Raw genomic sequence first — 12,672 nt, 5'->3', positions numbered from 1 at the left:
ATTATTCTCATTTTCCCTGCCTTATCCCCTTAATCATATCCTTCTTAGGTAGAGTGAGCAGTACTGAAAAGAGCACTCTGAACAAGAACTCACCAGTGTTTTATGTAATAACAATAACACCTTTTTGATATATACTCTGTTCTTACCGTAATGCAACCCAACATCCTGTTCAGTTGTTGGGGTCTTTTTTCTACAGCTGTGTGTTAGGCTGAGAGCTCTGGGGATTATTTAAAGCGAATATTCTCCAGATTTATCAATTTACCTTTATGAACATTTTGCTCCATTCTAAGGGGAGCAATCACGTAAGTAAACCCCAACACTGTTCAGTGGCACTGTCTTGCTCTTTAGCTGGCTCTCTACCTAATCTCCTCTCTTGAATCTTACAGATTCCTCCGTGGAAGCAATAAAAAGGCAGCTAAGGTGCTAAATACGAAAGAATCATTGTAGGCATTAAAGGCTAAAGTCACTGCAAGGCAATCGGATCCAAGTATTTCTTGGCTATGCACATGTACACTAATGCTAAGTTAGGTATTCACAGTATACTCTATTGTCACCAATGGTTACCACACCTAATGGGCTTGGTATCCAAAATCCACCCCTCTTCCAGGGCCTCTGGGTGGTTTTGTCAAACAAGCTTAGTCTGAGCACCTTCTTGAATTGGTTGCATGCAGATTTTCCTCCCCTCCTCACTTCCATTTCTAAATGACCCAAACTGGAACTACTAAAGTATACTTTGCAAATATCCAGCTCCTCGCATAGAACACAGATCTCTCTCACCACGAGAAATGCTCTTCATCTCTCTCTGTTTTCTGTTCTGCCTAAGGGAGATCAATCTCTCTACAGATGCAAAACCAGTTCCCAAATAATCCTCTGGGATTACACTTGCTCACAACCTCTCATGCCACTGGGTCTCAGGCAGGAAGGATACACAGGCTGTCAGTCTACACCCAGAAAGAATCTGGTTGAACTCCCTGACCTACCAGAGCCATCAGGCAATCTCTCAGTGCCTCCCTTTATAACACAGGGTTTAGTACTTTGTTATATATCATGGCTATTGTAAGGATAATAGAAATGGAATAAAAATTATATGGTATAAATAGTAAAAATAATGAAAGAAGATAAGAAAAAAATAAAAGAAGCAAGATGAGATGTAATGTAAAGAGAGAGATAAATTGTTCTTTTTTTGGCAGAAAGGAAATGATAAAGTCTGCAAGATGCTATGAAATGTTTAAACTGATTGTTGCCCAAAAAAAGAAATAAAAGCTTTTGACCAGACTAAGGAGAGTTTTGGTATGTGATGGAATGGTAGGACAAGGCTATCAGCCTTGCTGTGTGCCTGGAAAGAAGTGGCTCACAGCAAAACATTTTTTGGCTCAATTCATATCTTGAGTATTTAACTCTAAGATTGTTGGGAAAAACCCAGTGCAGTGTCCCAACTGTAGGGTGATGCACTATTTTGCATTGAAAACAGGTGTTCAGCTGGCTGGGTTTCTAGTGGAGCACAGTAGATTTGTCCCAGATTTTCTGTACATGATCTCTAGGTAACACTTGCCTTTTTTTTAGATGTTTCAAGAAAATTAGATAATGATTTTCCATGTTCTGAGCCTTCCCTGCACTGACTGACAATAGATTTACGGAGCTGAGCTGTAGGTCAGGCAGAGAGGGAGTGTGGCCAGCTTACGGAGGAGGTGAGTCGACTTTGGAAAAAGCAGTGCTGCAATTCTGGAGCATGTCTGAGAACAACCACAGCGTGTAACATATGCCCTGGCACACTGCAGTTATGGCTAGCAACCTACTGAGGTGCAGTCTCTGGCTGGGGAAGAGGAGAGCAAACAGTCTTGATAACCCAACCATTCATTTCCTTAGTTTTGAAGCTGTGTTAGGTAACGAACTACATTAACTGAAACTCTCCACTGTGTTTATTCATTTTAAATGGCTTTGAGATACAGTTTCTTCGAAAGATCCTGTATAATCAATCTCCATTGTTCTGTATATATTTGCAGAAGATAACAGCTTCATTAAAATATGGTGTGCTATTAACAGCAGTAAATACATAGCCTTAAACCCTAAAATGTAATGCAATTAAATAAGAAATATGAACCTAAAGAGGTTAAGTGCAATCAACCACTGACATTTACATTTTATTTGAATTAAAAAACACACACAGAGGGAAATAAAGGGCCTCCGTACATACTTGGATAACAGGAAATCCCCTGGATGTAAAAATAGTGAATTTAAGAATGGAGAATATAAAGGTCTAGTTCAAATTAAAGATTTTATGACTGGGGACTCCATTAAATCTTTGAACACTTACAGTAAAGAGTTTGGAATGCTTCCAGTCCAATTCTTTATGTTCTCACAAGTGACAGATTATACTTCTGAACTTCTACGGCAAAAGAAAGAAAGTGATTGTATTAATCCATCTAAATCTGGAGCTTGCTAATTAAGATGAAAACTATAACAATCTGTGCTTAGGTGAAGCATAGTATTTTTATAACCCAGCTCAAGACAACATCACTAGCCAAACCAAAAGTAGAAGATTTAAGTTTTCAAATTGTTGAAGAACAATAAAATAACGAACAACTTAATACTACATCATCAACAATCTGTACTAAATATGAACTCTTTTATAGTACTCAGTCTACTTCGCTTTTTATATTTCCAAGACATTCCTCATGGTGTTTAAAATACATAGTACAACACGCTGCTTCTAACTCTACCCCTACCTGCAGAAATGTAAGGATCAATTGCAGCAAGTCTGCAGTGGCAGGCCACATTCAATCAAAGTGCCAGTCTCACACATGTAAGTATTTGTAGCCATAAGACAGTAAGGAGGACCTTTCAAATGAGGAGTTTGCAAGTCAGTCAAGCATTGGAAACTAATGTACTACTTTTCCCAGGTTTCAAAGGGAATCAAGGCAAAATTATCAAGGCTACAGTTTTTTAAGTTGAGGGTGTAGAGTTAAGCATTCATCACTGTATCCAGGTACCTAAGCAAAGGAGCAAGGATTTGAGATCTTGTTCCAGACTTCTCAAAACATACTAATTACTGGTATAAATCTGTTGTCTCTAATGGCATACTGCCAAGAGATAATTGAGCCTTAAATGAAAATGAATGTGAGACATCTGAAAAGATGGCTGATTTGGCCCAGGATGTTAGCAGAAACATAATGCCTGGAAGGACCACAGGGTTAAGGAACTCCTGTGTTTGGCCATAAACTCCGAAGTAACACATAAGTCAAATCAGAGGATGAAAATGAGAGAAAACAAAATCTTCCTGTCAGTAGGATCTCCTCTCCTATAGGACCACATGGCAGTCCCTCTAAAGACAGTACACACTTTTTTGCTTGCTTTCTATGAAGTCATTGAGGGTCTGGCCTTGAGTGAATAAATAGATCAGACAATGTTAATAAATGCAGGCTCTTTCCAGACCAACAGACACCACAGCTGTCAGTAAGAAACAAAACTTACTTTGAAATTTTATATTCAAAACAAAAAGCATACGGGTCTAATAGAAAAGGTTCCATGAGCCCTTGTGAATCACAAATAACAATTATCCTTTGATTGTCTTGTTTCAGTACCTTCTAGTCTACCACCTATGAAACCGTTTTTACCAAACATAAAGAAAGGTTTTTTGCCCAGCCCAACAAGGCTGCCATGCTCTCTTCTAAGAGTAAAGGGTGCCCAACACATCCCCGCACACTATTTCTCATTTCTCACCATCAGGCTGTATTTCTCTTTGACTGCTCTCACAAACAGGTGTTGAGAACACCAAATTTAAGAGGTCTGACTAATGGTATGACTATATGCACGCTTTAATGCAGTGTACATCTGCACAGTAGCCGAAAGAAATGGTTCTATCCTTGTCCTACTTGGCCACAACCCCACTGGTCCTCATTACCTTCTTTCTGTTAGCACCAGGTGTTTGGGCAGTTACGCAGTGAACAGGTTCAGGGAGCTGATTTTTTTTTTTTTTCCAGAGGCATCAGACTAGTTTTCAATTAAATCAATTCCATCTAAACAGGTACTTGGAAGGAAGCTAGATGGAGAGCTGGGGACGTGAATGGAGGCAATACTACTTCTTTGAGTGGGTGGTGATACAAGTTTATGTCATATGTAAGAGCATGCATCCACAGCATAAATTAAGAGTCCAGGCTCTGTCAACAGGCAGTGAAGACTCTCCTAAATAGATGCTTCCAACGGGTAATTCAGAATACCTAAACCAGAAGCCTAAATGAATATGATGAGACCATAATGTCTCAGTATTGTAATTCCCACAAAGAGTTGAGGCTCTGTTTACAAATGCAAATGATCTGGGCTTTAGTGGAAATACTTTTCCTTAATGTTTTTTTCCATGGAAAAATTTAAACTTTCTCCTGTGAGGGGGAAAGAAGACCCTCTGAAGGGCTCTCCTGCTAACACAATAAACATCTGTGGGTTCTTTCCTCTCAAATGCAATTTTTCTAGGGGGTCCCTCTCTGATGAATTAGCAGTCCCAGTAGATCATGGCAAACAATCCTGCATACCACATCTTAAGAAATGGTACTTCTTGGAACAGATCGGTTTGGTCTGCCTTAACGCAGGCAAGTTAACACCACATTATCAAATGCACTGAGGTCACCAACCTCCATCAGATGATCTGCTTGATCCTTTTCAGACAAAAAAAGAAAAAGAAAAAAGCTTGGATTCCTTACAAAAATCTGAGTGCTCCAAGCTGGAAGCAGTAGGCTCGGCCACTCACAGCCCACCCACCTACAGATCAAGATGGACTGGAACAACCTTCTCCATGAGCCAGAAAAGTGAAGGGGGTTGGGAGGTGGGAGGAAGAGTTTCATATTTCATCTACCACTTTTAATAGAAAACAGAACATGGTGGGGGGTTGAAAGGAAAATGGCAAATCCCTGGAGATCCTAAGTGTTGGCCTTGCAAGTCAAAACTGTCAATCACACCATGTCCCCTCCAACTCGTACTTCTTGAAGGGAAGGAAAGAAAGGAGGCAATGGACTGGCATGTTTAGCCACTAGGTGTTACTGTTGCTCTACAGAATGGGATCAGAGCAACCACTTTAGAATAAGCAAAACAGCGTCTATCAGAGACATCATCGGCAGCTATACCTTAAGATTTAAACCATAGAAACTAAATCCTATTTCTGGATTCACGTATTGTAACTCAAAAATCAGAGCGCTTTGGCGTGTTTTCTTGGGGGGGTCGTGGAGGTAGACTGCTGCTCCTTCTGTTTTGTTTATACATCACTGCATAAATGGAGCAAGTCAAATTCATCCCTTGGGAACTTCCACTGACTTTGATGAAGGTACATAGGGAGAATTGGGCTGCTTAAGGTGTCACTAAGTTCATGTCCGCTGGTCAGGAAAATACATTGGCTGCTGAGTTGTCTGCCTCCCTGCCTCCTCTGTGACTGGCCACAGCTTGCACTGACAGTTAGAGTCATGTTAATTAATCCTAGATCTGCTGTCAGCCAGGCGGGTTCCTCAGGGAAGTCATTTAACCCTTCTCTGCTTTTGTTTCTCCATCTATAAAATGGAAATAAAGATCCTCATCTCCTCTGGGAAGGACTTTGAGACCACATATAAATCAGAGCTGTAGTCCTTGACAATCCGTTGGCATGAACCAAGCAACAGGTTTTGCATGAGCTTTTCCTATTGATTCCAGAATAGGTTTTCTGAGAGAGAAAGACTGAACTGAGTGCTTACCCCTCTTTAGCAGCCACTTTTAAGTGAAAGACTCATGATAAAGAGCAGCTCCACTGCACCCCTGTCAATGCACCTTAATGTCCTGTTTCCTTTTGGTCCTTTTTCATAGCTCTACCAAAACTTTATCCAGAGGACAGCCACACTTCATCCAAACCTTCATCATTTACTTAATCAACTAGGCTTTGAACCTCAGAGACATATCCCTTCCCTGAGCTTCTTAAGCAACCAGCTTCAAATTTACAACAATATTGACCTCCTTAATTTTTAATAACAGGCTTCAGTGCACAAAAATAGGTGTTTCTTCCTTTCAATTCTTCTATGCTATGCCTTGCCCCCAAATGCACCAGTATAAATAAACAGAGGATGTAATGCAGGTCTCTGCCTGTGCCCACTAGAAAGCTGTTTCCGCACACACACAATAAATGTCATGCAACGCACAACAAACAGGCAGAGTATTCATTCTCATGGTAACTCTTGCCATGTGGTTGTACTTCTAACCAAGGCATTATTTTCACACGCGATTTGAGCGCTCTAGGGCATGTTTTCCAAAGTTTGGAAACATCGTTACAATACATTAAACAAAGTACCAGTACTGAGCCACAAAATCTTCTGAAAGATTTTTTGAGTTGTTTTCATAGGAAAATTTTTATATGCCACATTAAATGAAATATAATGCAAACTTAAAATACTGTTCTCCAAAAGACTGAATGATTTGCAAGTGCTAAAGTATTATCTGAAAGGTGGCTGGCACTACATTTTACTGCTGCTTCCAGTAAAACCTGTGGGCCTCTAACTTGGAGGCAAAGTCCTCTTATCTGCAATTCAGGCAACAAGCATCACATGCCTTGATACAGCAGTCAGTGTGTCTCAGTGAGTTCTCATAGACATTTCTAGAGTGAAGAACAGTTTTATTGAAATATTATTGATAGCCTGCAGTTGCTTTTGGCTTTTGAAGGAAGAAGGAGGATCTGTCCATGGAGAATCATCTGGAGATTATAAGTTTTGCTTGCTACCAAAACATTATGGTGGAAAACAGCTATCTAATAAATGCAAGACTTATGGACCATTACCAGTATTGTCTGGAAGTAGTTCGCTTACTGCTGGAGTTTTCTCTCTGCTGCAGTCTAACAAAGAGTTTTAAATAAGTGAAGCAAAATGGCCTTGCTGATTTGTACACATGTACTCTCAGCAAACAATACATCAGTAACTAACATAACTTTACCCATACACCTAAGGCAGATGCTGATAACATCAAATGTACTTGACTTAGACGCCTTTGAAAACATCACCCTAAGTGGCTTGGAAGCTTAATTCCAACTTTCTAAAGTGACTTCAAACCCTAAATCACATGGATAAATGCAAAAATTGCAGCCTTAGTTAGCTGTGCTCTCCTTACTCTTCAGTGGCTAATATAAACACACAAAGACCCTATCTGACACTTCATCTAAAAATTAATCCTAATTGCTTTCTGGGCAGCTGCACAAACAGCCACAAACAGCCAGTTTTACCCAGTTTCAGCTACCTCTTACTCTTTTTTTTTTTTTTCCCCTCTTCTGTGCTGCTGTCCACAATAGAACCCTTTATAACACATTTCTCTTGATGTGCTAGTGGCAGCTAATAACATGTGCCAGCTAATAAGAGAGGCTGTCCTAATTTCTTCTCTCTGGGTCACCCTTTCTGTCTTTTCTTTGGAAGTTAGTAGGTCTGAAATGTGGAAAACAACATAGCTGCAGAAAGGATTAACTACGAGTTCTCCCAGTTCATTGTGAATTTGGTCCTGAATCACACGTGGATCTTCACAAACAGAAAATACACATCCAGTCTGCTACAGCAGAATCAAATTCAGTGCTAGGTGCAACTACTGTTTTTTCATCGTGTCTGTCCTACCAGCCTGAAAACAAAGGGTTTTCCAAAGTTTAAAATACTGTGTGAATGGTGGGATGCCACTGCCACATTGAACCATCCTGAATTATCCCTATGTAAGGAGTGAAACAGCAAATAAGTCTACAGTGTGATAGAAAAGACTCTACCCCCTCAGTGACAGCAGAGCAATTCTGGTTCACATTTATTAGTAGTACTAGTAATAAACATTTACATTATGGTAGCACCTAGAGGCCCTATGTGAAAGCTTGTCTAAAACTGCTATTGTACCTGGGCACTAAACAGCTCTGAAGCAGCACATCTGTCTGCCAGATGTTTTTTTCTTAGAAGCTGCAATTTAAAAAAGCCTCTTGCTTCCCCTAACAAGCCTTAATAAGAAACTTCAAGAGCTTGCTTCATTGTCCATTCAAGGAGAATCTGCAGTTAAAATCGCAATGAAACGTCAGGCAAGGACAGCACTTCTCAAGCTAGTGAGGGACACCAGAGCGGTACATGAGCACTGTGTGATTTTTAAGTGTGTTTAGTAACTGTTAGCCTGACTCTTGCTTTCCAGAGGACAGAAAGGCCAACGGGACACCTCTCCCCAAAACAGTGTGGGCAGGAGGATCTGCTGCCAGTCCCGCCCGATGGACACAAAAGCTGGGGGTCCCCTCAGGGCACAATGGTTAAGGTTTAAGGCTGTACAGGTGCTGCAAACGCCACTGCGGGTAGCGTACGGGAGCCTTGGGTGCTCACAGGGCCCGAGCCCGCCGCTGCCACACCGCCAGCTCCGCCAGGAGGGGCCCGGGGCAAACCCACCACCAGGATACCTGAGAGGCCGCGTCCATCTCCCGCGCCACGGGCCCTGCTGTGTGTGAGGAGGAGAGGGACAGCAGCTGCCGCGGGCGGCTCGGCCAGGCGGAGCGGGAACCCAAGCGGGCCCGCCCCCCCCCGCCGCATTGCGGGGCTCCCCGCCGGCCGGGCGGGTCCTCACCTCACGACGGCCGGGCGGCGGCCAGACCCGCGCGCGCACCGCCCCCCGGCACGTGACGGCGGCGGCGCCAATCGCAGCGCGCCTTCCCCTGTTCCCCCTTCCCCGCGCGGGCAGCGCGGCCGCGTTGCTGGGCAACGGGCGGGCGGGAGGAGCTGCCCCCCGGCCCGCCATGCTGAAGGTGAAGGTGCTGCTGGTGGGGCCCCGCGAGGTGAGCGCGCCCCGGGCCCGCGGGAGCCTTCCCCGCCCGCCCGCCCGCCCCTCTCCCGCCGCCGCCTGTCTCCGAGGCCGTATTTACCTCCGCCCCGGGCCCTTGACCGCCCTCCCCAAGGCCCGCGCCTGCCCCCTGAGGGCCGCAGTCCCTCCGGCCCGCCTTAGGCGGGGCTCCTATGGCGCGCTGGCGGCATCGCCGTACAGGGGATGCGGCTGTGGAGGCGGGGGGGGGGGGGGTGTCCCTGGAGGCGGGAGGGCGGAGAGGGCGGGCCTGCATGCAGACGGGCCTTAGCTGGAGGGAGAGCAGGGTGCTTGGGTAAACACTGTGCTCTTGTCTTCGCTGTGGCTTTGGCACATTAAATTCCTACGGGTGTTGTTTCACTCCTGCTTTCTGCCAGTCTGGAAAATCGGTGTTGGCAAACTTTGTTTCCGAGAGCATAGAAGGGATTGGCAGCTACAGCCCGACGCAAGGTGTAAGGTGAGCGAAACCTCGTGGCATGCTGACTGAACCAACCCCCAGACAATTGCCTGCCCCTCAGAAAGTCCCGCTCTCTCGTTGTGGTGGTGTGTAGAATGATACCACATTGTATATCCACTCATTTTCACAGGATCCTGGAGTATGAGAAGCCAAACTTGAACGGTAACAGCAAGGGAGCTGGGTGTCGATTTGAGTTGTGGGATTGCAGTGGTGATCAAAAGTAAGCCAGCATCGTTGTTACTTACTCCAGGTTACTTAATTCATAATAGTTCTGTTTACACAAAATATTCATACTTAAGGCCTAAAACAAATGAACTTTTCTAGATGAGGAATATTCCTGACTCTTTACCCCATTATATCTTTTTATAGCTTTCTGCTATAAAGCATCTGATACTAGGTACTCTCTGCCATGATCCCAGCTGACACAACTTTGTTTTGTATAAGGACTGAGTATAACAGTAAAGTCCATCGCTCCTAGAATGAAGTTACAGGTACAGGAGACAGAGGCCCACTCTGCAATTGCCTTTATCTCCTTGAAGTTATTATGTGAGTGGACATCAAACAATGTATATATATCATTGAGGCCTTAATTTCCAAAAGATACAACTGAGAACTGGACAGGTCCGTTTTTAGGGAAAAAGTTTAAATAAGCATTTGACCAAACACTACATTGTCAGCAAATCATGGGACCAACTAACATAATAGGTAAGTTAAAATATTTGGAATGTGATAGGTCACTGGCAAGATTACTAATGTTATAATAAAGTACTGAAATGTGTTCTTGAGGAGGGAAAAAGAAAACTTGACGTTTGAGTGCATGTTTCTGTTTTCCAGCTATCAATCTTACCATTTTCATGCACCTGTTTTTCAAGGTTTGAAACATGCTGGCCAGCTCTGATGAAGGACTCTCATGGCGTAATAATAATCTTCAATCCTGAGCTGCCCAGTCACCTGAAAGAAATTGAAACGTGGTACTCCTGTTTCGTGCAGCAGCAGCCGCTGCTTGATAGTCAGTGTCTCCTAGTTGCACATCACAAGCCAGGCAGTGCGGGGGACACAGAAAATCTGTCCTTGGGTAAGAAAGAAGATGGAAAACTTGATCTGTAACTCAGAGTTTTTTTATTGATCTACGTATCTTTAAAACTGTTCATATTTATGGCTTGCATTTTTCATTTAAATCTGCCAATCAAAGAATACTAGAGTGCTTTGCAAAAACAGAAATAGTGAATTTCAAAGGTCATCTAGAAGGTGAGCAATATTCCTATTTCACAAAAGGGAAAGTAAAGGCAAGAAAAGTTTGAGTGACTTCTGTAAGGTCACACACTGAGTATGCAGCTGAGCCAGGAATTAGAACTCCAGCCATATTTCGTCATCACTAGTAGTTTGTTTCTTACACTGAATTTTATCTTTTGTTAACTGACACTTTTGAGGCCATTTAAGCCTGCATTTTATCGATCAAAAGAATAGGAGCCCTTTGAAATAAAAGGCTAATGATCTTCCTCTTAAAATTAGTAATGGGTACCTTATATACTGCAAAATTATTTGTGGTTGTTTATACAAATGAGAACACACACTGCCTCTGGGCAACCTGTTCCAGTGTTCAAACAAATACATATTTATTATAAGTATTAATATACTAATACATATTTAATATATTGTTCCATATTTTTTAAGTAATCAAAGAATGTCATATCACTTCAATAGTAAAATTGCAATTCAGTGCTGAATTGTTTGATTCTGCCTAACTGAATGTGAGACCAAAACCAGTACTTTAAGCTTTAATAATAATGTTTGAAGAATTTAATCTAGCAACAAGTTGTACTTGTTTGTAATGCTAACAAACTATGATGCATTTCTTCTTCACGTGTTGTATGTTATCGGGGGTATCAAACATCGGATACTACTGAACTCCAACTGACTTCAGCATGAGCTGTCCCATGACCTTGATTGTGAATACTTCTTTTATAAAAGGAATATACCTAATTATTTTTTATTTACCTTCAAAGCTTACCCGCTGAACAAGCTAAAACTAATACATTCCAACTTAGAAGAAGATCCTGAAGATGTTCGGATGGAATTTATTAAATACTTCAGAAGCATTATCACCTTAATAAATGAGAGCAGAGAGAGGGAAGAAATGTCAATTATCTCATAACATTAAAAGAAATACTGAACAGGGAAGAAAAAGGATTATTTTTTACTTTGTAAGCTATACTAGCCTGTGAACAGGTCCTCACAATGAGAATTTGCCAGCCTATAAACACTTCAGCCTATAAACAAGCGCTGACATCAGATGAACTGTGGTGCCAAAGAGATGGCTGCACATCCAGGAATTTGGGTACCTTTAGCTGCACTTCGGTTTCATTTGGCATCAGAGGTACAGGAAGGTATTGTTTAATATGTTAGTATGGACCAAAAGATAAAGGTATGGGTCATCACTTCAGAATCCCTTTTTGTAGAGGTGCTAAGAGAAGAAAGCCTGACAGAACATAAGATTTGTGGAGTTCTGTTGAAGCATCTGAGTAAAGTGCTCATGTTAGCTGTGTTCCTGGAGAAGTTATGCTTTTGGAAGTCAGTGCAAACTGATTGGAAGAGAGATCTGAGAAGCAGTTGTATGGAATCCACATTTTTATGTTCCAAGTTCTCCTTATCTTTCTGTCCAGCATCTGAAGAGAGCACATTGCATAGCTATTGCCTTGGCAAGACAGAGTAGGTTGCAGTCTTTCTCGGGTCTAGATTTTTCTTCTATTCCAACAAAATAAACGTGTTGTTGGGGACGTTTAGGTCTCTCTGGGAGGAAAAGAATTGAAATCTCAGTGTAGTGCAATACTTTGCCCTATGTTGGGAGCTCCAACAGAGAAGAAAAAAGTTCTGCATTCTGCAGAGGAGGAAAAGCTGTTTCGAAACTTGTATTACTGTTCCCTGTTGCATTGAAATAAGTGGTTTCATAGATAATTTACTTTCTGATTTGTTTGGTTTGCACTCATCCCTGTTCTTAGTGTGTTTTGCTGTGGAAGACTTTTTTTTGTAACATGCAGTACTAAGGCAATAAAAACATTTTAAAAATGCATTGTTTTTGTTCTCAAAGTTATGGTTTTGTGGAACTCTTATCGACTTGCTTAATTTTTAGTAAGGAAAACAGTGATAAATTTGTAGTACATTTCAGGCTAATAAGCTCCAACAAGAGACGTTTACAAAAACTTGTCACTGACCCAAATAGCCAAAGAAATGACAAATGAAAAACAGAAGCATGTATCCATACTGACACACACTTAATTTTTTTTTTTTCCAGAAGATTAATTTAAAGGAGAGAGGGGCTAGGAGCAGGAACTGCAGAAATCCTTGAGAAGCATGCCATTTCACCTTGTACTGCAGCTCACCTTGTGAAGTGTAAGATCAGTGGCTTGTGAGAACCATGT

The 12,672-nt window shown here is 42.1% G+C and overlaps 1 protein-coding gene across 3 annotated transcripts; it reads left to right on the top strand.

Annotated features, from left to right (window-relative positions):
• The first annotated feature begins 1,446 nt into the window (after nt 1-1,446).
• On the top strand, nt 1,447-12,323 carry IFT22 (intraflagellar transport 22). 3 transcript variants are annotated; one of them, XM_050908917.1, is made up of 5 exons: nt 1,447-1,473; nt 9,174-9,253; nt 9,384-9,473; nt 10,126-10,328; nt 11,260-12,323. In XM_050908917.1, exons 1-5 carry the CDS (start codon nt 1,447-1,449, stop codon nt 11,406-11,408), a joined length of 549 nt encoding a protein of 182 aa, XP_050764874.1. In that variant the 3' UTR covers nt 11,409-12,323. The 3 variants fall into 3 exon arrangements, with proteins under 3 accessions (XP_050764874.1, XP_050764873.1, XP_050764875.1); XM_050908916.1 differs by lacking the exon at nt 1,447-1,473 and adding an exon at nt 8,735-8,773; XM_050908918.1 differs by lacking the exons at nt 1,447-1,473; nt 9,384-9,473 and adding an exon at nt 8,735-8,773.
• Nucleotides 12,324-12,672: the final 349 nt, after the last annotated feature.

Source organism: Gymnogyps californianus, chromosome 20 (assembly GCF_018139145.2).
Source record: "Gymnogyps californianus isolate 813 chromosome 20, ASM1813914v2, whole genome shotgun sequence".
Taxonomy (NCBI): domain Eukaryota; kingdom Metazoa; phylum Chordata; class Aves; order Accipitriformes; family Cathartidae; genus Gymnogyps; species Gymnogyps californianus.
Note: the sequence above shows the minus strand (reverse complement) of the source record. Positions and strands in the feature narration are given on the sequence as shown.